A 26,712-nucleotide genomic window follows, 5' to 3' on the forward strand; every position below is an offset into this window, starting at 1 on the left:
TCCCAAAGCCCAGAGCAGAGGTGGGCAGTGACAGTGTGGCTGGGAGTGGCTGGGGGAAGGGACCTTAAGTAAAGGCAGGTGGGGCCAAGTTTGATGACTCAGCCCACACTTTCCGACCATCACTCACACCTGCCTGGCACAGACCCCGGCCCTGAGGCACAGCTGCTGTCAAGACTGGGCGAGTCTCCCTCCTGCCCCTCCCCCACGCTCTGGGGCGTGGCTGCCCCTGCCTCCTGCCTTAGCACAGGACTCTCTCTGTTGGGTTTCCCGGAGACTGACTAGCTGGGTCCAGACAGGCTCAGCGAGCCGCAGCAGCCACCTCCTCTCCCCAGAGGGCTTTCAGTCCAGGAGCCCAGGCTGCTTTATTCAGAGCCAAGACCAGCCTCTGCCATCGGTCCCAGCCATAAGAGCTATAATGCGGGGGTTCCCAGGGGCTCTGTTATGTCTGCTTGCCCAGTGCTGGGTCCTGGGGTCTGGCATCTGAGAAGGGTCCAGCGATGGAGGATGAAATGAAGAAGGTATGCTCAAAAAAAAAAAAAACAAACAAAAAAATAAAATAAAATAAAGATTTATTTATTATGAACACGGTGCTCTGCCTGCACATACACCTGCAGGCCAGAAGAGGGCGCCAGATCTCACTATAGATGGCTGTGAGCCAACGTGTGGCTGCTGGGAGTTGAACTCAGGACCTCTGGAAGAGCAGCCAGCGCTCTTTAACCTCTGAGCCATCTCTCCAGCCCAAGAAGGAACAGTTAACAATGGCCCCGCTGAGGCCTCTGGGTGTGCAGATGCGTCAGAATCCACGAAGCCACCAGGATACCCAGAGAGCAACCTCCACGAAGCGCTAATATACAGGGGACTGAGCCGGTGGGAGCAATTTTCCTGAAGATTGCGCTGCACGACCACTAACTGGGCCAGGGTCTCTAGGTTACCTCTCTCCTGAGGGATCTACCCTGACCGTCTCCATCCCCAGCTCGGAGTCCGGGCACGTGTGTCCTGCTTTGATCCCGTAAGTCCCCCACTTCGCAGACGGGGAGAGATGGGATATGAGTGTTCCAGGCCCCCAATCACCACCCGGACCGACGATGAGAGGAAATCGGAAACACTGCCCACGCATCTCTGGGCCCAATCCTCTTGGAGGGGAATCTTGAAGTAGGAGAGTCAGGTACTGCGGTAAAAGATGTTGCTGGGTCGTGGCGCGCGCCTTTAAATGCCAGCGCTCGGGAGGCAGAGGCAGGCGGATCGCTGTGAGTTCGAGGCCAGCCTGGTCTACGGAGCGAGTCCAGGACACCCAGGGTTACACAGAGAAACCCTGTCTTGAAAAAAAAAAAAAAAAAAGGAAAAATGGCGTAAGATGTCTCAGGTAGAGTGATTGCTAAGAGAGGATGGGACCAGAGTTCAACACCCCGGCATCCGGGTGTGGTGACACGCACGCGTCCTCAATCCCCAGCACTTGACCTTTTCAGTAAGTGGGAAGGTGTAGTCAGTCTCCACAGACAAAGTCAGGGCCCGCTCGCATCCACTGATGACAGAGTGTGGCCCTGAGGCAACAGTCCAATCGTCAGACAGACACAGGCAACATTTGGGGGCCCCCTGTGGGAAGTGAGGGTGCAGAGTCTGCTGGGTGACGGCAAGCACTTCCCGGCATGTCAGTGATGCCATCAGGCTTTACTGGCTTCTACTTTATCTCTAGTTCTTATCAGCTGCACATCACTCAGAATTTCAGTGGTGCCTCTGCAGATTTGAGCGGTGACGCCTAAAGCCTGAAAGAGAAGATCAGTGTTCTAGGCTAATGCCGGCAGCAGCCAGACTTTTATTTTTTATTTTTTTGGTTTTTTGAGACAGAGTCTCCCTGTGTAGCCTTGGCTGTCCTGGACTCTCTTTGTAGACCAGGCTGGTCTTGAACTCACAGTGATCCGCCTGCCTCTGCCTCCCGAGTGCTGGGATTAAAGGCGTGCGCCACCACCGCCGTCTCTGCCTCAGCTTCTTGAGTGTTGAAATGACCCGTGTCTACCGCCACTCCTGGCTAATGCTTTCTTCTTTTGAGAGAGGTTCTAGCTATACTCACGTATGGCTGCTGAACTTAGGAGCTCAGTGGCTCTTTCCACCTCAGCCTCCCTTGATTCCTTAGCTGGAATTAGCTACCATGCCTACACACACACACACACACACACACACACACACACACACACACCACAGAAGAGAGGCAGAGTAGCAGAAGTTTGCTGTGAAAACGCTCTCTTCTGGCTGGGCGGTGGTGGCCCACGCCTTTAATCTCAGCACTCGGGAGGCAGAGGCAGGTGGATCGCTGTGAGTTCGAGGCCAGCCTGGTCTACAAAGCGAGTCCAGGACAGCCAAGGCTACACAGAGAAACCCTGTCTCAAAAAAACCAAACCAAACCAAACCAGGTACATTGCTATGAGTTTGAGGCCAGCCTGGTCTACAAAGTGAGTCCAGGACAGCCAAGATAACACAGAGAAACCCTGTCTTGAAAAACAAAAAAACAAAAAACAAACAGAAAAAAAAAGGGTAAAGTGTGTGTGTGTGTGTGTGTGTGTGTGTGTGTGTGTGTGTGTGTCACTATGACAGGTCTGGAGGTCAGAGGACAACTTTCCTTGTGGCTCTGTCTGGGTGCAAGACTGAACTCAGGTTACCAAGGTTGTGTGTCAGGGCCACTAAGCCATCTGGTGGCCATGTTTGGGGTCATTTTTGTTTCCTATCTGAGCAGGGGCTGCGCTGAGCTCTGCTGCCTCCTTCATTCTTTACTTTTGCCTTTGAGACAGGGTCTCGCTGGGAAGCTCAGCCCAGCCTGGAAGTCACCGTTCCCTGGCCTCAGCCTCCCAAGTGTTGGGGTTACAGAATTGTGCCACGCCCCGAGCTTCCTTTCTCAGAGTCAGAGATGCACACGGATACGCTCTGAATAAATGAGACTGGGGTGTAATTCAGATGACAGGGTGCCTACCCAGCATGCAGGGAGCCCTGAGTTCGATGCCCAGCATGGAATAAAATAGATGTAGCAGTGCATGCCTGTAGTCTCAGCACTAGGAGCGTCAGGAGTTCAAGACCAGCCTCAGCTATGTAGCAAGTTCCAGTTTTACCTCAGTATATGTATGTGTGTGTGTGTGTGTATACTTTTTTGTTTTTTTGTTTTTTGAGACAGGGTTTCTCTGTGTAGCCTTGGCTGTCCTGGACTCACTCGTAGACCAGGCTGGCCTCGAACTCACAGCGATCTGCCTGCCTCTGCCTTCCGAGTGCTGGGATTAAAGGCGTGCGCCATCACTGCCCAGCCCCCCTCAGTTTTATAAAGCTAGTGGTGGAAATCAGAATATTTTTTCCCTTTCCATCTCCCCACTGTCCAAACGCTGTCCACACACAAAAAAGGTGTTTGTTCTGCAGAGGACAAACACTTTTAGTTGGATCTTAGTTGGATCATTTATTTATTTATTTAGTTTTTTGAGACAGGGTCTCTCTGTGTAGCCCTGGCTGTCCTGGACCCACTTTGTAGACCAGGCTGGCCTCGAACTCACATCGACCCGCCTGCCTCTGCCTCCCGAGTGCAGGGATTACAGGCTGCATCACCGCTGCCTGGATATGCCTGGCTTTGAAAATTGCACTATTTTATTGTATTCTGCTCTTCTTTGTCCATCATATATTCATTTAGTCATCTGTCTGTCTGTCGTTGTCTGTCTGTCTATCCACCTACCTACCTATCATTTATCTATCAACCGAGATAGGGCTATATTATCCAGGCTGGTCTTGAACTCTTGGACTCAAGCGATCCTTCCGCCTCAGCTTCTGGAGTAGACAGCGCCTCGGCGGGTTTGAGCCATGGCTCCTCCTCCCTGCGTTCTCACACTAGAGAGAGTGGGAGCCAGGGCTGTCGGTGTGACTGGGATTGCTGTAACGTGTAGACTTCCGGTTCTGAGTTACACCTGGTGTTGCCTTTCACTTGCTTTCTCTGTTGGGGAAAGTGATTTTCATTTTCTTTTTTTTTTTCTCTCTCTCTCTCTCTCTGAGCTCAGTTTCCTTATCCAGAGACATGGAGAGAGGGGAAATAAATCCAATAAGGACCCCAAGGGGCCACGTAGGTGCCTCTCTGACCTGATGTCACCCTTTATTCCGGCTGCTTGCACCACTCCATTTCACCTGCTACCCACTGGCCACAGGCCTTTGCATGGGCTGCCCCTCTGGAGCATTCTTCCCTACAGATGACCAGTCCTGCGTCTTTCCAGCTGGACAAGACCCAAAGGTCAAAAGTCATCTTCTTGGAGAGGCTGTGTGTCACTTCCTGCTACCCCCAACCTGCCTCAAGCCAGTCTGTTGTATCACTCTGGATTATTTATTTATTTATTTATTTATTTTGATTTTGTTTGTTTCGAGTCAGGGTTTCTCTGTGTAGCCCTGGCTGTCCTGGACTCACTTTGTAGACCAGGCTAGCCTCGAACTCACAGCGATCCACCTGCCTCTGCCTCCCGAGTGCTGGGATTAAAGGCGTGCGCCACCATGGCCGGCTTTCAGTTGGATCTTTTAAGTCTAGAGGTAATGATGCGATAATTACAGCAACAGTGCACTGACCGTTCCTTCTGGGTTTTGCCTGTTCAGGTGCCGCTGTGGAGGAAGAAGATACAGCTTTCTCTTTCACTGCTCTATGTCTCAGGCAGCACCGGGTCCACAACAGGAGAGCCTGATCACTCTATTCATGTAAGGACTTGGAGTTGCGTTCTTTAAGGATGCACTTCCGTTTAACTATGAGTTTCCGTGTGTCTCTGTGTGTGGGTGTGTACAGGGCCCGCCCGACAAAGGTGCAGGGACTTCTGCAGTAGTGAAATGCACTCGTAGCCGATGTGTTCTTCTCTCTCCAGCCTTTAAAGATCTCTCTGTCTCTGTCTCTCTCTTCCTCCCTCCCTGAGGGCACTAGGAGAGGCCATGGAATCCCCTGGAACTGGGGTTGCAAGCGGTTGTGAGTCTCTTGATGTGTTCCCAATGTAAGAGCAGTTAGTTAGCCCTCTTAACCACTGAGCCATCTCTCCAGCCCTCGCTTTCTTCCTGGTTTGCTATTAGGGGACCAAACAGCCTGTCGGGCTCATGGGCCACTGTGGATAATAGATACACAAAGTAACCTTGCTTGGCTCAGTGTAATAGATACACAAAGTAACCTTGCTTGGCTCAGTGTAATAGATACACAAAGTAACTTTGCTTGGCTCAGAGTTCAGTGTTGACGTTACTGAGACAGTGTAGCACTTGGGAAGTGGAAACCCAAGAAGGAGGTTCCATCCACAGAGAAGCCGGAAGTGCTGAAGAGCCACCTCAGGGACTGGATCATCCTGCCCGAGATGGTGGGCAGGAAGGTGGGTGTGTACAACGGCAAGACCTTCCACCAGGTGCAAATCAAAACAGAGATGACCGGCCACTACCTGAGCAAGTTCTCCATCACCTACAAGCCCCTGAAACACGGCCGGCGTGGTATCGGGGTCACCGGCTCCTCCAGCTTCATCCCCCTCAAATAGCCACGGCCAATAAAGACTCATGTTCAGTCAAAAAAACAAAAAACAAAACAAAAAATCTCCCCCCCCCAAAAAAACAACAACAAGCCGGGCGTGGTGGTGCAGGTCTTTAATCCCAGCACTCGGGAGGCAGAGGCAGGGGGATCGCTGTGAGTTCGAGGCCAGCCTGGTCTACAAAGTGAGTCCAGGACAGCCAAGGCTACACAGGGAAACCCTGTCTCGAAAAACAAACAAAAAAACAAAAAACAAAAACAAATACAAACAAAACAACTCCACTCCCCCAACATACAAATTAGCCAAAATGCCTGCTTGTGGAGCCCAGTCCTAATCGACATGTCTATAAAACACCCAACGTATTGCAGAAGACGTGGTGGAAAGATGTTAAGAGCCAGAGGATCGAGGTGTTTGCTATGAGATTGTGTCTCCTAGTGACATCAGAAGGGACGCCCGCATGACACTCTGCACATGAGATGAGCAAGGATTGCATCAGCAGACATGCCAAAGTAGACGGAGAAAGACCCACACAGTCTCAACCCCACACAAAGAACTGCAAGCCACCGAGGACGGGGCTGGGAGTGGGGGAGGTGGTCTTCCTCCAGGAAGAGTTCCTGGATTGGTTTTTCCAGTGCCAAATGGTCAGCCCTGAAAATATACCCAAAAATCATATATACATGTAATAATATTTAGTGAAAAAAGAGGCGATGAATTTGAAAGAGATCAAAATGGGTATATGGGAGGGTTTGGAGGGAGGCAAGAGAAAGGAGCAATATTATAGCTATCTCAAAACAAACAACCTAGCCAGGTGCGGTGGCGCACGCCTTTAATCCCAGCACTCGGGAGGCAGAGGCAGGCGGATCGCTGTGAGTTCGAGGCCAGCCTGGTCTACAGAGCGAATCCAGGACAGCCAAGGCTACACAGAGAGACCCTGTCTTGAAAAAAACCAAACCAAACCATGTTAGTCAGTCCAAGAGGGGTAGATGTGTCCGGCCCTCGTGGTAGCTAGCTAACTCATTCCATGTTCCTCAGGGCCGATGGTGCCGTCACTGAGGAGACTGACAGGATTACTCACTTGCTAATACACCTGTGAGAGCCTGATCCTCGGCAGCCGCACAGAAAGCCAGGCATGGTGGAACATGCCTGTCATCCCACACTGGAGATTTAGAGACCGATGGTGACCTAGCCAACACCTCAGACTCTAGGCTGATGAGAAACGCTGTCTCCCAAGACTGGGTGGCTTGCCGCCTGCGGTGGGACCTGTCTTTGCTATGTAGGCACGGGCAGGCAGATATCTGTGGGTTCCAGGCTAGCCCGGTCTACACAGCGAGACTTGGTAAAGGGGGCAGGGGCACGGGGAGGGGGAGAGACAGGAAGTCGGAGGAGAGAGCCGTGCAGAGCGTTTTATTATCAGGCCTTGAAATTTACAAGACCGACATAGTCATGCTTACCGCACAATTAAAACACTGAAAAATGGGGGCTGGAGAGATGGCTCAGAGGTTAAGAGCACTGTCTGCTCTTCCAGAGGTCATGAGTTCAATTCCCAGCGACCACAGGGTGGCTCACGACCATCTATAATGTGATCTAATGTGCACTGTATACATATTAAATAAATAAATCTTAAAAAAAAAAGAAATTTACAAGGCTGACTTTATGACATAGTCATGCTGACTGCACAATTAAAACCCGGAAAAATGAATGCTTTGTAAAAACCATACTGTCTGCTTAAAATAATTAAGAGATTTTAATTAAATATGTTCATAAAATGGATATAAGTGGACAAGAAAAGGCCTGCCCTCAGCAGAGTCTGGAGTGTTCAACCTACTATAGCCATCATTAGAATCCTAAGTTTTCACCCAGGTGCAGCGGCTCTATCCTGTAATCCAAGCAGTGGGGAGGCTGAGAAACAATGATTTAAAAAAAAAAAAAAAGAAACACTGATTGATGGTTTCTGGCTAGCCTGGGCTGGGTAGGGAGACCTCATGTAAAAAGAAATAAAGAAGAGGTTGGAGCAATGGATCCGTGGTTAAGAGCACTGGTTGCTTTTCTGGAGGACTCGGGTTCTGTTCTCAGGATCCACAAACTGTCTGTATAACTCCAGTTCCAGAAGCTCTGACACCCTCTTCTGACTTCCCCGGGTATTGTAATCACATGATACACCCACGCACATAAAATAAAAACAAGCAAAATCCATGGCAGAGGCCTCACAAGCTCTGGGGGCTCTGGCGCCCTCTTTTGGTCTCCCTAAGCACTACACTCACATGCACATACCTCCCCACAGACACACACCTAAATCAAAATCTCTGAAGTTTAGAGTTTTAATCAAATCATCAATGTTACTATCACTGCATTCTTTATTTTATGTGCATTGGTGTTTCACCTGCATGTATGCCTACATGAAACCATCCGATCTTGGAGTTTCAGACACTTGCGAGCTGCCATGTGGGTTCTGAGATTCGAACCTGGGTCCTCTGGAAGAGCAGTCAGAGCTCTTAATTGCTGAGACAGCACTTCTCTGTTTCCTGCTGGGGGTCCTGGAACTCACTATGTAAACCATGTCGGTCTAGAGAGCTTCCTGCTTCTGCTTCCTGAGTGCTGGACTTAAAGGCCGGCGTCACTGTTCCACTATGTACAAAAATTGCTAGGAAGCCCAACAGACGGACTTTGATGAGCAGACCCTCGCTTGGGTTTTAAGTCCCACAGCTCAGCTGCGGATGTGGCTCAGATGGCAGGGTGCTTCTCTGTTACGGATCTAGCTCTGGGTTCAGCTTAACCAGCTGTGGTGGCACAAGCCTACCGCTGGGGAAAATAGGATCAAGAACTCAAAGTTGAGCCGGGCGGTGGTGGCGCACGCCTTTAATCTCAGCACTCGGGAGGCAGAGGCAGGCTGATCTCTGTGAGTTCCAGGCCAGCCTGTTCTACAGAGTGAGTCCAGGTCAGTCAAGGCTACACAGAGAGTCCCTGTCTTGGGGGAAAAAAAAAGAATTCAAAGTTGAGGCAGAGGCAGGTGAATCGATGTGAGTTCAAGGCCAACCTGGTCTACAGAGTGAGTCCAGGACAGTCAAGACTACAGAGAGACCCTGTCTTGAACAACTAAAAAAAAAAAGGGGGGGGGCTGGAGAAATGGCTCAGTGGTTAAGAGCACTGCCTGTTCTTCCAAAGGACCCAGGTTCAATTCCCAGCACCCACATAGCAGCTCACAACTGTCTGTAACTCCAAAATTTGACACCCACACACCAACGCACATAAATTAAAATTAAATAAAATATTTTTTAAAAAAAAGGAGGTAGGAAATTCAAGGCTAGCCTCAAGGGAGGGTGGGTGTTTCGAGACAAGGTTTCTCTGCATAGCCTTGGCTATCTTGGAACTTGCTCTGTAGACCAGGCTGGCCTCGAACGCAGAGATTCACCCGCCTCTGCCTCCCAAGTATGGGATTCAAGGCGTGCACCACCACCACCAGGCTAAAATTTTAAATTAATCCATAGTATATTTCCATAAGAATAAGTCCTGGGAAAAAAAGATACATTCACTAATGAATTAAAAAATTAAAAGAAAAAAAAAACATGTTCAAGGAAATGTTATTCAGAAATGACAAAGACAAGTGAGACAGTTAAAGTAGAATCCATCAAAACCACGGCACGTCTCAGTTCTCAGAGAGGGGTGATGTAAGAACCGATAAAGGATTAAATGCAAGCGTTTTACCAATCACCAAGGGCAAGTGCAGACCTGCAGAGAGCTCTACCGTGACCTTACATCCAGCTCTGATGAAGAAACGAGAAGCCAGCCCGTGGGAACCAGCGACAACAGACAGAGCGGAGTGCAGACAAGTGTCAGACGGTGATTTATACAGAGCGTGAAGCTGCAATAATGGAAGCCGCAATTATCGGCCTAACCGTGACAAATGGATGGTGGCGTTGGTGGCGTAACATGAAACTTGATGTCCCCTGGTCCAGCCCTCTGATGCGCCCTTGTCCTGTGGAAACCCAAGCCAAAGCCTTCAGAAGTCGCTGTAAGAATTTCCTCTCTAACCCAAGGTTTCCTGTTCGTATTTTTTTATTTTTTTAATATATTTTATTAATTTATTCATATTACATCTCAATTGTTATCCCATCCCTTGTATCCTCCCATTTCTCCCTCCCTCCCATTCTCCCCTTACTCCCCTCCCCTATGACTGTGACTGAGGGGGACCTCCTCCCCCTGTATATGCTCATAGGGTATCAAGTCTCTTCTTGGTAACCTGCTGTCCCTGTCCTTCCTCTGAGAGCCACCAGGCCTCCCCATCCAGGGGACGTGGTCAAATATGGGGCACCAGAGTTCGTGTGAAGGTCAGACCCCACTCTCCACTCGATTGTGGAGAATGTCCTGTCCATTGGCTAGATCTGGGTAGCGGTCCTGTTTGTATTTAAAGGGTTTTAAAGTGAGGCAGGGGGTTCTCTGTGAGTTTGATCCCAGCCTGGTCTACAAAGTGAGTCCAGGACAGCCAAGGCTACACAGGGAAACCCTGTCTCAAAAACCCAAAACCCAAAACCCAAAAACAAAAAAAGAATTTTAAAGTGTGTGTGTGTGTGTGTGTGTCTGTGTGTGTGTGTGTGTGTGTGTGTGTGTAAGAGAGGAGAGAGCATATGTGCCACATGTGTGTGGGAACTTGAAAAGGCCAGAAGAGGGCATCAGATTCCCTGGGCCTGGAGTTACGGTCAGTTGTGAGGCCCCTGATGTGGGTGCTGGGAACTGAACTAGGGTCCTCTGCAAGAGCAGGGGTAACTCTCTCCAGCTGTCATCTGTTCGGGTTGCTATTGTTTTGTTTTTGAGACAGGGTCTCTTTAGGTAGCCCTGGTTATCCTGGAATTAGCTATGTAGACCAGGCTAACCTTGAACTCATAGGATCCACCGGCTTCAGCCTCCTGAGTGCTGAGATTAGAGGCGTGCGCTACCACTCCAAAAAAAAAAGCTGTTGCTGGTTTTCTAGAGAAAACCGGGATGGCTTCAACCACCTTGCGCTGACTCTCCAGCCTTCACCTCTGAGTGCTGAGGTCCAAGTGTGAGTCCTGCCCAGCTGGAGTCTGTACAAAGGGAGGGGGCGTGCTGCTCAGCTGTGCGTCCGCTTCTGCCCCCCCCCACCTCCTCGTGGGAGTCCGGGTTCTGCTCCCCTCCCCCAACGCCACCCCCCACCCCACTGGACCTGCTCGTGGGAGCCCTTGATGAACGCTGTAGGCAAGGGAGGTGGCACTGGGATACTGGGGCGGAGGAGCGGGAGAGAAAGCAGGCTCCCGCTCTCTGCCGTAACTTTCCACTCCCAGCATGCAAGTGGCCCAGGAGCTCCGCCACCTGTGGGTGGGGCAGGAGGAGTGTGGTGGAAAAAAGGGATGGGAATAGACCTTCCAAGAAAGCTGCTGGGCTGGTGGGAGTGCCTCAGCACTCCGGCTCTCTTTGCCTGCCTTCCGGAAACTTCCTTTTTCATCCTTTATCTGCCTCCCCTCTCCCCTACTTTCTTTAGTCCAAGGAGACTAAAACTTAGGCTATCAACAGTGCTCACCTTATGTTTCATTGATCTGGGTGGTGGCTGTGTGTGTGTGGGGGGGAGCTGTGACACCCACTAACCCATATTCTGTCTTTTTTTTTTTTTAAAGAGAATTATTTATTTATAACATATACAGCATTCTGTCTACATGTATGCCTGGACACCAGAAGAGGACACCAGATCACATTATAGATGGTTGTGAGCCACCATGTGGTTGCTGGGAATTGAACTCAGGACCTCTGGAAGAGCAGCCAGTGCTCTTACCCTCTGAGCCACCTCTCCAGCCCCCCCCATATTCTGTCTTAACCCAATTGGGTGGGAAGCTGGCTCGTTTCAAACAGGAGCTGCTTGAAGCCGGGCGATGGTGGCGCACGCCTTTAATCCCAGCACTCGGGAAGCCGACAGAGGCAGGCAGGGTCGCTGTGAGTTCGAGGCCAGCCTGGTCTACAAAGTGAGTCCAGGACAGCCAAGGCTACACAGAGAAGCCCTGTCTCGAAAATCCAAAAACCAAACCAAACCAAACCAAAAACAAAAAGCAAAGAGGACCTGCTAGAGACTTGAAAGGGGGAAACAGGACAGTGTGCTACTAGGGATGGTACAGGGCGGAGCCACTGAGAGAGAGGCATTCGGAGACTACCAGCCTGTGGCAGTTTGATCTTTGTGCAAACTGCTCTAAGCAGCTCCGTCCCCTGCCTGTCAGCACAGTGGCCAAGCCACACTGCACTTACCCTGGTGACGTCAGAGGTTCTGATCCATCTCAACACCCAGAGGCCTCAGCCCAGGTCATTGCAAGTGTACACACCTTCTTAATTTCACTCTCCGTTACTGGCCACTTTAAGTGGGCCAGGTACACTCTGGTAACCCCAGGGGGGGGGGGACGACAGCAGCACAGGACAAGAAGGAAAAATGGAAGCCGGGCGTGGTAGTGCACGCCTTTAGTCCCAGCACTCGGGAGGCAGAGGCAGGTGGATCACTGTGAGTTCGAGGCCAGCCTGGTCTACAAAGTGAGTCCAGGACAGCCAAGGCTACACAGAGAGACCCTGTCTCGAAAAACAAACAAACAAAAAAGAAGAAGAAGAAGAAGAAAAAGAAAAAGAAGAAGAAGAAGAAGAAGAAGAAGAAGAAGAAGAAGAAGAAGGAAAAATGGGTTTCCTGGGCCCCCAATGAATGCCTGCCTCCAAAGGCCAGAGGCAGACTTGGGCTGAGCAAAGCAGAACGAGCCTCCTTCTGTTAAGAGTTGGTGAAGGCTCAGCCAACAGGTCTCCAGGAACCCCAGACAGAGAAGGCCTGCGCCTGGCGGGGAGGGGGGAGGGGGACAAGGGGGCTGGAGGGAGGGCTGGGAGCGCAGGGCAAACATCTCCAGTTAAAGGCTGTCCCTATCTATCCACAAGCCTAGGGAAAAGAGGAGGTAGCCGCACCCCCCACCCCCATCCCCACCCCGTTGGTGTGGGGGCAGGGCAGGAGGCGACTCGCCCAGTTTTGACAGCTTTGCCCTAGGGCAGGGGTCTGTGCCAGGTGTGGGCGTTGGATGGAAGGGGGCGGAGCCGAACCACCCCCTTGCCTGTACTTAAGGTCCCCTCCAGCAAGCTCCTGGCTACCCTTGCTGCTCTATCGCTGTGCCAGCCATGTCAGTAAGTGGTCTGGGGCCCAGAGCTGGGCGAGCTGGGGCCAAGGCAGGGCCGAGACGGGAGGCTGGGCCTGGCTGAAACCTCTTTTTCAAAGGAAAAAGAAAAGGGGGTGGGGGGCGGGGGATAGGCACCAGGAGAGCTGAGAGCTACCTATCTCGTGGGTTTCACCAGCCGGTCCTCAGGGGCGGCGACGGCGGCGGCGGCGGCTGCTTTCCTTCTTTGTAACTGTCTCTATAGCATCTCTGTGCCTAGTTACACCATTGCTCTAATCGGAACTCCCCTTGCCTCGTGTGCTGTCCCCGGCGCCCCCAGCTGGGGCTGCCCTCATCTGTTTCTTTGTCTCCTGGTTCTTATTCCTGCCCCACCCAAATCTTTCAGGCCACCCATCACAAGGCCTCTCTGCCCGAGGGCGTCCGCGTGGGCACTGTCATGAGAATTCGAGGTGTCGTCCCTGAGCAGGCCAGCAGGTTGTTTCCCCAGTTCCAGCGGGGGGTTGGGGGTGGGGAGGAGAGGGTGGGGCATCTCCTGGCGCAGTGGATCCTTGTTTCTTACAGCCCACACATGGGGTCCCTGGGGTCTTTTCTGCCAAGTGGGGCCTTGGATCCCTGTTGCTATCTTAATGGGGATGAATTCCCGATGTTCCTCCCCATGTCATGGGTGGGTGCCCAAGTTTCCCTAAAAATTTAGGGTCCTAGGGCAACATCAAGAGTTCCTGTTTAGCTGGGCGTGGTGGCACACACCTTTAATCCCAGCACTCAGGAGGCAGAGGCAGGTGGATCACTATGAGTTCGAGGCCAGCCTGGTCTACAAAGGGAGTCCAGGACAGCCAAGGCTACACCCCCCCCCAAAGTTCCTGGTTAGTCCTAGGATCTCCATGACCAATTTTCCAGGTGCTTGAAACTCTGCCTTGGGTCTTCATGGCAGTGTTGAGAACCTGGATTATTGGGGTGTGGGATTCCCTATAATCGGGAAGAGCGGGCCGTGGCAGCCGACCCTCCAGGACAGATCCAGCCTCTGGAAATGAGGCTTATCCTGTGGATAAGCAGGGACTCTGCGTGGGTGTGGGTGTGTCCGTGGTTGCGCATGGTGGTTGCAGATCCCTGAGTCCTACTGCCCCTGGCAGGTTCCATGTAAACCTGCTGTGCAGCGAGGAGCAGGGGGCAGACGCCGCCCTACACTTTAACCCGAGGCTGGATACATCCGAGGTTGTGTTCAACACCAAAGAGCAAGGCAAGTGGGGCCCGGAGGAGCGGGGCGCCGGCATCCCTTTCCAGCGCGGGCAGCCCTTTGAAGTGCTCCTCATCGCCACAGACCAAGGTTTCAAGGTGCGTCTTTGAAGGGGAACAGGCCAGACCCTAGGTCTAGAGCTCAGTGCTGGGGACTAAACTGCCGTCCAGGATGGAGATTTCTCTCCAGCACCCCGGGTGCTGGAATGGGGGGGGGTTAGGCGGGGGTGGGTGGGAGCGAGCTTCCACAGACCTTCTCCTGGTGCGCAAGGGGTGGGTGTCCTAGTAGGGTGGCGGGAACACAAGCCAATATCCTTGTTGGTCTGAGACTAGCATCCCAGTATCAGACACTGGTGCGCTCACGTTGTCATCCAGAAATCAGTCGCCCACACTTGGGAACCACCTTCCTTCGTACTGTATGGATCAGAACTCATTGTGCCTCCATTACAATGGGCATCAGAGCCATTTCCCCTCCGAGGAGAGGGGAGTCGCGGTGTGGTTAGGGTCTTCCAGGGCCGCAGCCTGACTTAGGCTCTCAACCACCCCCCCTCTCCCCCCCTTCCCCCGCCCCCCCCCCCCCCCCGCAGACGGTGGTCGGGGACGACGAGTACCTCCACTTCCGCCACAGGATGCCGCCCGGGAGCGTGCGCATGGTGGAGGTGGGCGGAGACGTGCAGCTCCATTCCGTGAAGATCTTCTGAGGAGGGTCCGTGGGCGTCGGGGGTGGGGGTGGAAGGAGGGTCCTAGAGGAGGGTTGTGGACGGCGAATAAAATGTAACTGTAGCTCCTGACTCTGTTCTGTGTGCTTTCTGTACGGCCCGAAGAAACTGAGGCTCAGATAGAAACAGAGCCCGTGTCTGAGACACCATTGAGCCTTCACGCCAAGGACGTAGCTGAGCAGAAGGCCAGCAGGGTTTCCTTTGGGGAGCAGCCGGGTTGCGGGGGGGGGGGGGGGAGGATGGGTGCGCAGGAGAGACAGGGATAAAAACAGCCCTGCCGTGTAGCCCAGGCCCGCCTCAAATTCATAGCCATATTCTTGCCTCAGTTTCCCAAGCGCGTGTGTGTGTGTCTATCTGTGTGGAGTAGGTGCACATGAGCGAAAAAGGTGTCAGATCTCTTGGACGTGGTGTCACAAGCAATTGCAAGGTGCCCGACATGGGTGCTGGGAACCGAACTCAGATCGAAGGCAAGAGCACCAAGCGAGCGCCTTTTGGACAGCAAGCCGTTTGTGTTGGGGCAGCCTGCCTAGCATTTGGAGCTACCTTCCCTCCGTATGACACTGTGTCATCTTCACAAAGGTCACCAAAATGCCTCCTTCTGAAAAAGGAGACTCGGGAGGCTGAGGCAAAAGCGTGCCCTAGTTCGAGGCCAGCCTTATCTTTCACACCTGGGCATCCCAAACTTGACACTCCCTGGGCCCCCCCGAAGGCGCCCGGGGAAGGCGGGGGAGGGGGTGGGGTGAGGGGAGGGTGGGCGGGGGGGGGGAGGGCATCCCGCTGGGAGCGGCTCCCAGCGTCTGGACAGGTCCCCACTCGCACACATCCCCAGGGCAGACGCAGTGTCTCCAGCAGATGATACTCCCCAGCTGGGCGTGGCGCCGGGGCAGGCTTGGGTCCCCGTGGCAGCCGGGCACCCCTTCATCCCTGACCCAAAGATCCCGACACACCCCCCCGCCCCCATCCCCCACTCCCGGCTGTGCCAGAAATAAGTTATTTTGGCGGCAAAGACCAGGTCACTAACGCTGCCTGGCCTCTGGGTTGCGTAGCAAGTTTCTTTCAGGCTCCTTCCCCGGAGGCACCAGCCGCGGCGCCCCCGGGGCCAGCACCGCTCCCCTCTGCAGACCACGTAGGCCAGCAGGCTGCAGCGCCAAGTCGCCTTTCTTTCCAGAACATTCTTCTGGAGACACACCCAAGAGGGACGCGCCCCAAGTCTGTGCCCAGGCCTAGAACACAAACGACAGTCCCCCTCTGGCGGCCGCCGCCCGCCTTGCCACCTAGATGAAGGCGAGCCCAGGAAAACTCGGAGGCCTCATTGGGGCCCTGGAGGCCGGATCCCCAGGGTCTTGCCCTTCCTCTACCCTAGGGTCTCTGCCCTTGGGACCTTCCGGTGGAGACCCCTTGCCTTGCCTGCACCCCGAATACTCGGAGACCGCGCTAAGGACGGGCGCCCCCCAGCGGTAGAAGAGATTTCCACGGCGAGGAAGTGTGGTAAGTTTTTTTTTTTGGGTTTTTCAAGACAGGGTTTCCCTGTGTAGCCCTGGCTGTCCTGGACTCACTTTGTAGACCAGGCTGGCCTCGAACTCACAGCGATCCCCCTGCCTCTACCTCCCGAGTGCTGGGATTACAGGCGTGCGCCACCACGCCTGGTGTCTTTTTCTTATTTAAATTAAATTGAATTTATTTATTCTCCTGTTATTGTGTATGGTGTGTTTGTGCATATGGTGCGTGTGTGGGCTAACACTCTTTGTGGAGTCAGTCAGTCGGGTCTCTCCCTGCACCTTTAGGTGGGGTTTCCAGGTCTAGCTTAAACGGCCATCCCATTAGTCCAAATTCTTTGTTTTTCTGTGTGTGTGTGTGTGTGTGTGTGTGTGTGTGTGTATGTGTAGTGTGCACGTCGGTATCTATGAGTGTGTGTGTGTGGTGTGCACGTCGGTATCTATGAGTGTGTGCGTGTGTGTGTGTGTGTGTGTGTGTGTGTGTGTGTGTATGCACGTGTGTGCAGGCATGAAGGCCTAAGGTTGATGTCAAGAATCTCCCTCTAGCCAGGTGGTGGTGGCGCACGCCTGTAATCCCAGCACACGGGAGGCAGAGGCAGGCGGATCGCTGTGAGTTCGAGGCCAACCTGGTCTACAAAGTGAGTCCAGGACAGCCAAGGTTACACAGAGAGACCCTGTCTCAAAAACAAAAAACAAACAAACCAACAACTTCCTCCATTTCTTTTCAGTTTGGTAATGAATAGGTCTCAGAAAGTCTCCCAGCTCCCTGATCTGGTTTCTGGGAGGGAAGCTAGTCGGCCCTGGGTTCCTGCACCCATCCGCCCTTTAATGGAGGCATGCCAAACGCACCCAGCTTTTATGTGGGTTCTGGAAAGCAGCTCTTTATCAACATCACCACACAGGCACCTTAAACCCTAGGCCGTCTTCCACATCCCTCAATGAGTGAATTACTTTTTTTTTTGTTTTGTTTTTTGTTTTTTTTGTTTTGTTTTGGAGGCAGGATGTCGCTGCAGCCCCTGACTGGCATGGGACCTGCAATATATACACATATATAATATATATATACACACACATATAATCTCCTAGCACTTGGGAGGCAGAGGCAGGCGGATCTCTGAGTTTGAGGCCAGCCTGGTTCTAGGAGCTACAGAGAGAGAAACCTTGTCATGAAATAAACAAATAAATAATCAAATCAAATTTTAAAACTATATGCCTTTGGGAAATATTCAAAGTAAAATGTTAAATAAGCGCAGCGGTAAGCGGGGTCTGCTCACTTTGCTGCGGGAGCTCGCTGGTGTTTGTAAGCAGTGTTCGGGACTGAGGAGATGGCTCAGTGTTTGCGACTGATGCTGTTCTTGCTGGGACACAAGTTCCCTTCCCAGCACCGGTGGCGGCGGGCTCTGACCTCCACCTCCAGGGCAGACATTGCCTTTATCTGGCCTCCAATGCACAGGACTGGATGTGCGAACATCCACACACATGCATGTGTTTAAAGATAAAAGTAAAAGCTGGGCGGTGGTGTCACACACCTTTAATCCCAGCCACTCGGGAGGCAGAGGTAAGAGGATCTCTGTGAGTTCGAGGCCAGCCTGGTCTACAGAGCGAGTCCAGGACAGCCAGGGCTACACAGAGAGACCCTGTCTGGCGTGTGGGAAAGGGGGAGGAATCAAAACAGACCAAATACAAAACAAAACAAAATTGATGTGATTCAGCTTTTCACATGGGGCATTTTCTTGTATATTCTCTGTAAACTTTCAAACAGATTTGCATTAGTTAAGTTTCCCCTCTCTGGGTAAGTGGCAGTGTGGTCCCTTGCTGCTTCTTCTTCTTCTTCTTTTTTTTTTTTTTTTTGGTTTTTCGAGACAGGGTTTCTCTGTGTAGCCTTGGCCGTCCTGGACTCACTTTGTAGACCAGGCTGGCCTCGAACTCACAGGGATCCGCCTGCCTCTGTCTCCTGAGAGCTGGAGTGAAAGGCGTGCGCCACCACTGCCCGGCTCCTTAAAATATTTATTTGTTTTTTGTTTGTTTGTTTGTTTATTTATTTATTTAGTGTGGGATGGGTGTTTGCCTGCACCTGTGTCTTTGCACCGTTATGCACACTTGGCGCCCTTGGAGGTCGGAGGGATGATCAGACCCCCCGGAACTGGAGTAACAGGTGGCTGTGGGCGCTGGAAACCAAAGCTGGGTCCTCTGGAAGACCCTTCAGTGCTCTTAACCTCGGCCAGCCCTGTATTTTTGTTTTGTTTATTTATTTATTTATTTATTTATTTTTTCAAGACAAGGATTCTCTGTTTAGCCTCCGCTGGCCTGGAACTCACATCGATCCACCTGCCTGTACCTCTGCAGCATTGGGATCAAGCAAAAAATAAAAAATAAGAATAAAAAAAAAGTAGACAACGTATATTTGATCTGGCTTTCTCGTCCTGTCTGAGGATGTGTTGGTCATCTATTGCTGGACCACAAGGCACCCCAAAAACTTAGCCCCACTAATTATCTTACTTGGTATCCGAAGTTAGGAATTTGGGAGTGACTTTCTGGGTGGTGGCTCGGAACTGCTCTTGTCAGTGGAGGTTAGAGTTATATTAAAAGAGACAGCGCCACACTATGGACCGGGGCCAGTCCATCCCACTTCCTATGGCTCACGAACCAAGAATGAGTTTTCCAAAGTTAAATAGGTAGAGAGGTAGGGTAAAAAAAAAAAAAAAAAATCAAAGGTCACTTCCATTACGCGATACTGAAAATTATATGAATTCAAACTTTCATGTGCACAAATAAAGTTTTATTGGCACTCAGCCACGCTCATTCTGTTGCGTTATCTAGTTGCTGGTATGGTGCCTCTCCGGCTTTGCAACATTGTGGCATCGCCCACAAAGCCTTCAGCGCCTGCATCGCCCCAGCAGTGCCTCGCGCTTGCGCACTGAAGCCAAGCCCTGTACAGCATTTCCAAAGAGCTGGGGGACGCTGTGGAGACACGCAGACATGGGTCTTGAAAGGAAGCCGAAGTTTTATGTCACTTGTGTCTTCCCATTGGAGGCACAAGAAGTGTCCGCATGTCCCGAGGGGCTGCCCAGAGTAGAAGCTGTGATGCTTTGTGTAACCTCGTCTTAGACCTGGTGCAACTCCCTTGGCCACCTCGTCACACACACACCCCCCCCTCCAACCTTGATTTGGGAGATGAGCACTCCCAGTTCCGCCACCATGGACCCGGCTGTGCTGCAGACAACCTCTGAGTTTTGTTTTGTTTTGTTTTCCTTTTGAGAACGATCTTTCTGTGTAGGCCAAGCCGGCCTCAAATTGAGTCCTCCTGGCTCAGCTTCCTGAGTGTTGTGATTAAAGGCACGCGCCGCTGTGACCGGTTTAATAGTTGTTTTCGCTCTACCTGTTGGCACAGGACCTCAATCCCAGCATTGGGGGCAGCAGCGGCATTTAAAGCCAGGCCTGATCTACATAGCCAGTTCCAGGCCAGGCCATAAAGATACCTTGTTTTAATTAAAAAAAAACAAAAACAAAAACAAAACAAAAAACAAAAAAAAAAACAGTTGGAGCTGGAAAAATAGCTCAGTGGGTAAGGGCACTGGCTGCTCTTCCAGAGGTCCTGGGTCCAACTCCCAGCAACCACATGGTGGCCTGCTGACTCACATACAGGCAGAATACTCTATAAATAATAAATATATAAATCTTAAAAAAAAAAAAAGAAAGAAAGAAAAAAGAAAAAGCCAAAAAAAAAAAAAAAGCCGGGCGTGGTGGCACACGCCTTTAATCCCAGCACTCGGGAGGCAGAGGCAGGCAGATCGCTGTGAGTTTGAGGCCAGCCTGGTCTACAAAGCGAGTCCAGGACAGCCAAGGCTACACAGAGAAACCCTGTCTCGAAAAAACCAAAAAAAAAAAAGAAAAAAAGTCTTTATTAGCTGGCCAATAACTACACTGGGTTCTCGGGGTCTCATTGTAGCCGCTGAGCCTTTCTCAGGATGAGCTTTTACGCTCAAAAGCCATGTCCCGGGTTGAAGTCCTTCAGTTAACAGGAGCAGTTGGCCAGAACCAGAAAAACACAGAAGCCAAAAGGCCAAAAGTACATTTAGAGACTTTGCCAGAAGGATGGGCTTTGGCGGATTAGGTCTTTGTTTTGGTTTTGGCAGGTGGTGCTGTCTGTGTGCCGAGTTTTACAGTCTGGATGGTTCTTCCATCATGGAGTCAGTTGTGCTAAGGTCGGGGGCTGTGTTACGTTCCCCACTGGTCTTAGTGAATGAGTGAAACGGTGGACCCATCCTGTTTTAAGTAGGTGGGGTTGGTCGGAAGGAGCACTAATTTTACTTAGCAGATACATAATTGGCCATACAGTTTAAGATGCGGGAGCCCATGGTTCCGTGCCGACAAGCACGGTAGTTAGCCAGGGGCAGCCACAGAGCAGAGACTGGTACGCATCCTCTGATTTATGTTTTTGCCTCTTTCTCTTTTTGAGTTTTTTTTCCCCCAACCATGGCAAGTTGTTGTTGTTGTTGTTGTTTTAATTACTTCTGATCAATTAGCATAGAAACAACAAGGTTTTTCCCAAAGCCAGATGTTACTTCCTTTGTCTCCTGAGAAGTAAGCCTAAACTGGGCGTGGTGGCGCGCGCCTTTAATCCTAGCACTCGGGAGGCAGAGGCAGGCGGATCACAGTGAGTCCGAGGCCAGCCTGGTCTACAAAGTGAGTCCAGGACAGCCAGGGCTACACAGAGAGACCCTGTCTCAAAAATTCAAAAAAAAAAAAAAAAGAAAGAAAGAAAGAAAAAGAAAAAGAGAAAGAAAGAAAGAAATCAGGAAAAAGGTGAAGGAGAGAAACCTGTTCTTTAGGATCTCAAGTGTGGGATCGAACAGTCTAGTAAGAGAACAGGTGATGTAATTCACTAGCAGGGCAACCACCTCGTGCAGGAGCTTAACTGCTACCAGATGAAAAAGATCCCGTTGCAGACTCTGGGAGGAGCCATATAAATGAGCCCAGAACTAGAGGTGGCACGGATTGAAGACTTGGGACAGATCTGGCTGTTCATCACTGCCCTTCTAGATGCTCCTAGAGAGAACCGCTTGAGGGAAGGCTTCAGGGCTCCGGCTCCTGCTGAGGCTCTGGGGTCTGGGTACCCCAGGTTCCAGTGGAAGAAATAAATCCTGCGGCTCCCGACCGGAGAATCGTTCCTCGGGACTGATATCCTTAAGGTTTTGTTGTTGTGTCAGTTAATCCTCATTTCCTACTGTTTTGGTTAATCTGGTTATAATTGACGTAGGCTAGGTCAATAAGTTGTTAATAAAATATTTTGGTTAAAAAATTTGAGTCTAGCCGGGCGGTGGTGGCACACGCCTTTGATCCCAGCCAGCCTGGTCTACAAAGCGAGTCCAGGACAGCCAAGGCTACACAGAGAAACCCTGTCTCAAAAAACCAAAAAAAAAAAAAAAAAAATTGAGTCTACAAAAAGTGTTGACAGATTTAAGAGCAGTGAATAGAGTAATTACATCCTGAATTCCTTTATCTTCTTCCCTAAGTTATGGCCTATGACAGCAATTTATTTAAAAGATTGCTTTTCATAATCCCTTTGCATGAGTATGATAGGGAAAGGTTTGTTTTTTCAGTGTCTACTTGTAATAATGCTTGTCCAATGAAGAGATACCACTGGGAAATGCTTACATGGGGACTGTTAAATTGTCCAACTTTATATCAATATTTTATGCAACAACTACTAGAGATAATTTGTAGGCAATTTCCCCAATGTATCATTACACGGATGATAGTTTGTTGGCTGAGTCTGATGCAGATATTTTAGAGAAAATGTTTAAGGAAGCACAAAGAATTCTGCAGTGCTGAGGGTTACAGATTTAGAAAGAAAGAAAGAAAGGGCAGAAAGGAGATTCTATTAACTATCTGGGTTATGAAATAAGTCAACAAAAAGTTCAACCACAAAAGGTACAGATCTGTAGAGGTCAGTTGCAAACTCTTTTTTTTTTTTTTTTTGGTTAAAAGGTTTATTTATTATGTATACAGTGCTCTGCCTGCCTGTACACCTGCAGGCCAGAAGAGGGCGCCATATCTCACTATAGATGGCTGTGAGCCACCATGTGGTTGGTGGGAATTGAACTCAGGACCTCTGGAAGAGCAGGCGGCGCTGTTAACCTCTGAGCCGTCTCTCCAGCCCCAGCTGCAAACTCTCAATGATTTTCACAAAGTAATGGGAGATATTAATTGACTTTGATCCACCACAGGGATTAACTGCTCCACAGCTAAGTAATTTGTTTCAAATGTTACAAGGAAATTTGGATTTAAACAGTGCAGGATGTCTAACGGCTGAAGCCGAGAAAGGGAGTTGCTCTGGCAGAGCAGAGACTGCAGGATGCATATGTGGATCCCATAGATCCCAAACTTGCTCATAGCTTGGTTATTTTCCCTTCAGCTCATTCTCTTACTGGGCTCATTACGCAAAGGGAAGATAGTATTATGTAATTGATTTTCTTTTTTTCTTTTTCTTTTTTTTTGGTTTTTCGAGACAGGGTCTCTCTGTGTAGCCTTGGCTGTCCTGGACTCACTTTGTCGACCAGGCTGGCCTCGAACTCACAGCGATCCGCCCGCCTCTGCCTCCCGAGTGCTGGGATTAAAGGCGTGCGCCACCACGCCCGGCTATGTAATTGATTTTCTTAGCACATAAACAGAGTAAAAATTAATCCCAGCACTCGGGAGGCAGAGGCAGGTGGATCGCTGTGAGTTCGAGGCCAGCCTGGGTTACAAAGTGAGTCCAGGACAGCCAGGGCTGCACAGAGAGACCCCGTCTCTAAAAACCAAACCAAAACAAAAAGGAAAAAAAAAAGTAAAAATTAAAGACCTACATAGAAAAGACCACCGAGTTAATCATAAAAGGTATAATCATTGAGATGTCATAAGAATAAATTAATAAAATAAAACTTTTTTTTAAATACAAAAGGTAAAATAAGACTACATCACTTGTCAGGAATAGGCCCAGCTGAAATTGTACTCTCTCTTACTAATCTTGACATTATGTCATTATGGGTCATCAATGAAGATTGGCAAACAGCTTGTAGTAACTATTTGGGAGAACTTAATGACAAATATCCTTAGCCAGGTAGTGGTGGTGCACACCTTTAATCCCAGCACTTGGGAGGCAGAGCCAGACAGATCACTGAGTTTGAGGCCAGCCTGGTCTATGCAGCGAGTTCCAGGACAGCCAGGGCGACACAGAGAAACTCTGTCTCAAAAAACCAAAAACCAAGGCCGGGCGGTGGTGGCACACACCTTTAACCCCAGCATACTGAAATCCTGTTAGAATAAAAGACAGAAAGCACTCAGGAGGCAGAGGCAGGCAGATCGCTGTGAGTTCGAGGCCAACCTGGTCTACAAAGCGAGTCCAGGACAGCCAAGGCTACACAGTGTGTGTGCGCTTTCAGAGCAAAAAGATGAGACACTAATGAGGACAAAGCAAGTGTCAGAGATGATCCAGCCTTAGTTACTGCTTCCTCAAAAATCTGCAGCCAAGGCTAGAGAGATGCCTCAGTGGTTAAGAGCACTGCCTGCTCTTCCAAAGGTCCCGGGTTCAATTCCCAGCAGCCACATGGCAGCTCACAACTGTCTGTAACTCCAAGATCTGATACCCTCATACCAATGCACATAAATTAAAATTAAGTAAAAACATTTACAAAAAAAAAAATCTGCTCCCAAATCAACTTCAGAATGGCTAGCTCAGATGGTCCAGCCTCACAGACTGTTTCAGCCAGGACGTCAGTTAAGCCCTGCACTTTTCTTTTTCTTTCTTTCTTTCTTTTCTTTTTTTTTTTTTCTTTTTCTCTTGTCTATATTATCAGATTTATTGCAAGATGTTGGTGTATGTGATTATGAGGCTGGCTTGACAAGGGTGACCCTGTGATGTCGCTGTCAGAAAGGGCAGGGGAGGGGCTGGAGAGACGGCTCAGATGTTAAGAGCACTGGCTGCTCTTCCAGAGGTCCTGAGTTCAATTCCCAGCAACCACATGGTGGCTCACAGCCATCTATAATGAGATCTGATGCCCTCTTCTGGCCGGCAGGTGTACATGCTGGCATCACAGTATACATAATAAATAAATAAATCTTTTTTTATTTTAAAGATTTATTTATTATGTATACAGCATGCATCAGATCACATTACAGATGGTTGTGAGCCACCATGTGGTTGCTGGGAATTGAACTCAGGACCTCTGGAAGAGCAGCCAGTGCTCTTAACCCCTGAGCCACCTCTCCAGGCCCAATAAATCTTTTTTTAAAAAAAGAAGAAAGAAAGGGCAGGGTAGAACTCACAAGACCTTTACAGCTTACAGTGTTCAGAAGGACATTATTTTGGGAAATATCAATTATGCTCTTTTTCCCCCTTTTTTATTATTTTTTTTTTACATATACATTTATATTTTTACACATATAAACAATAAACTACCTACAGAAAGAAGAACCACAAGACAATCAAGAATTATATAAACGTTACATTTGTAGTGTTTTGGCTATTTGTATTTGGCAAACTTGAGGAAAACATCTTTCCTATCTTGGTGTATCTAAAATTCTGAATGTAAATCAATATCTGTCATACCTCATCTCTAGTAACTTAAAACATTTATTTGGACCTAAAAACGTCTTAGCCCCTAAACAACTAAGCTTAATTGTAAAACTCAAGTATCCTGGTCTTCAACCCCATCAGAGACTTGAGAAGGAATACAATTAGTTACCTGAGCAGACAGGAAGTGCTGTTTAGTAACTTCCCAAATGAGAAAATGACAGAGACAGTTTGCTGCCTGAACAGTCACCCAAAACACACTATAATGTTGGAGCATCATCATCAGCCTTGTGACCCAGTATATCTGACAGACATATCTGTGAAGCAGGAACTATTGAGGACTTGCTTACCCCGTCTTGGCAGAGTTTGGTTGTTGACTCTACCTGTATCCAAACTTGCCCATTTTTAGGGAGAATTCTGTCTGTGGTAGAAAACAAGGACATTTTGCCCAGTGCTTTGTTTGCCACATTTGAAGCCATCTCCATAAGGAGGTCCTTTGATGCTCCTCATTTTCTTTGAGCTAGGCTGGGGGTTGCCAGGAGTTAACCTGTTTTATCGTCGAAGAATCTTTAAAATAATAAAAACATCTTTAAGCGTCACATTCTGTAGGTCTCTGAGGTTTTTGAGGGCCTTAGCTAACTATTCCACCTTATCTGTTATAGAATCGTATGTATCTGTTACACCTAGGATGTGTGTTCTTGTGATAAAAATAATCTAGTAGGGGGCTGGAGAGATGGCTGAGTGGTTAAGAGCGCCACCTGCTCTTCCAAAGGTCCTGAGTTCAATTCCCAGCAACCACATCTTGGTTCACAACCGACTGTAATGTGATGTGATTCCCTCTTCTGGCCTACGGGTGTGCATGCAGGCAGAACACTGTATACATAATAATAAAGAAATCTTAAAAAAAAAAAAAAGTCTAGTAATTGATGACCGCAATCTGATCACGTAACGATTAGCTTGTATTGCTTAATTATCCTAAGCAGCCTGCAATAGCACTTTTCAAAGCACTGGAAGTAAAACCTTGTATTATAGTTGAGTTGTGTGGGTGCAACACCGCATGTGATGTGTGTGAAGAAAGCCCTGTGCTTTCCCATGCTACAGAGACTGCACAGCAGAGGACACAACTAGCTCTCCCATGACTTAGCCAATATCCCAGTTTCTTAGGGTCCCCCGAAAGATGCCTTCAGCCCCAGACAGCAGGAGGTAATTCTAAGAACCCTGGCACTGGCACACACACACACACACACACACCCACACCCGCTCACAAGAGGGTGTGGGTGGGTGGTTTTTCAGTCTCAGTGGGTTCTGGATGTTTACTGTCATTTAGGGGAGTTAGTTACAGGTTGTTATTGGTCATGGTCAGGGAGGGCACAGAATAAAGGAGGTTAGAATCAGGGATCTGTCTCTGTCTCTGTCTCTCTCTCTCTCTCTCTCTCTGTGTTTCTGTCTGTCTGTCTCTCTCTCTCTCTCTCTCTCTGTGTGTGTCTGTCTGTCTGTCTGTCTGTCTCTCTTTGTCTCTGTCTCTGTCTCTCTCTCTCTGTGTTTCTGTCTGTCTGTCTGTCTGTCTGTCTCTCTCTCTCTCGCCTCTATCCTTCTTTCTCTCCTATCTAGTGTTAGGGGGAAGATGGGCATGAGGGGATGGAAAAGGTATATATACATTTAGAGGTAGGATACAGGGTGATAGGATAAAAGGTAGATTTTACCAGTCTCAACTGCTTTACATTGGTATGAATTATGCATATTGATAGAAATTTAAGCTTATTTTGTTCAACCCTTGCTTGACGTATTTGTACATATGCAACTCATTTAAAATGTAATGTAAAGTTCTAGTCTTATGAAAGCTACCATTGAAAACTGTGTAGGGTACTTAGAAATGCAAGTTAGGCCAAGGGCGGTGGTGCACACCTTTAATGTCAGCACTTGAGAGGCAGAGGCAGGCAGATGTCTGGGTTCAAGGCTAGCGTGGTTTACAGAGAGAGTTCCAGGACAGCCAGGGCTACACCGAGAGAAACTGTCTCGGAAAAACAAGAAAGAAAGAAAAAAAAGAAAAGAAAATGAAAGAAATGCAAGTTA

The 26,712-nt window shown here is 49.6% G+C and overlaps 1 protein-coding gene and 2 long non-coding RNA genes across 3 annotated transcripts; 2 read left to right on the plus strand and 1 right to left on the minus strand.

The window, feature by feature from the left end:
• Positions 1-565: 565 nt before the first annotated feature.
• Positions 566-4,689, minus strand: LOC311591198. The gene is made up of 2 exons (XR_014777037.1): positions 4,576-4,689; positions 566-1,763 (listed from the first exon to the last, which is right to left on the minus strand). It is a non-coding gene; the product is annotated as an uncharacterized lncRNA (long non-coding RNA).
• Positions 582-6,650, plus strand: LOC311591197. Its single transcript, XR_014777036.1, has 3 exons — positions 582-1,009; positions 4,603-4,701; positions 6,531-6,650. It is a non-coding gene; the product is annotated as an uncharacterized lncRNA (long non-coding RNA).
• Positions 6,651-12,577: 5,927 nt separating this feature from the next.
• Positions 12,578-14,661, plus strand: LGALS7 (galectin 7). Its single transcript, XM_084770584.1, has 4 exons — positions 12,578-12,647; positions 13,023-13,111; positions 13,768-13,969; positions 14,458-14,661. The coding sequence occupies exons 1-4, from the start codon at positions 12,642-12,644 to the stop codon at positions 14,569-14,571; spliced, it is 411 nt and encodes a 136-aa protein (XP_084626710.1). The 5' UTR covers positions 12,578-12,641; the 3' UTR covers positions 14,572-14,661.
• Positions 14,662-26,712: the final 12,051 nt, after the last annotated feature.

This window comes from Acomys minous (assembly GCF_964271855.1).
Source record: "Acomys minous genome assembly, chromosome: 20".
In the NCBI taxonomy this organism is placed as follows: domain Eukaryota; kingdom Metazoa; phylum Chordata; class Mammalia; order Rodentia; family Muridae; genus Acomys; species Acomys minous.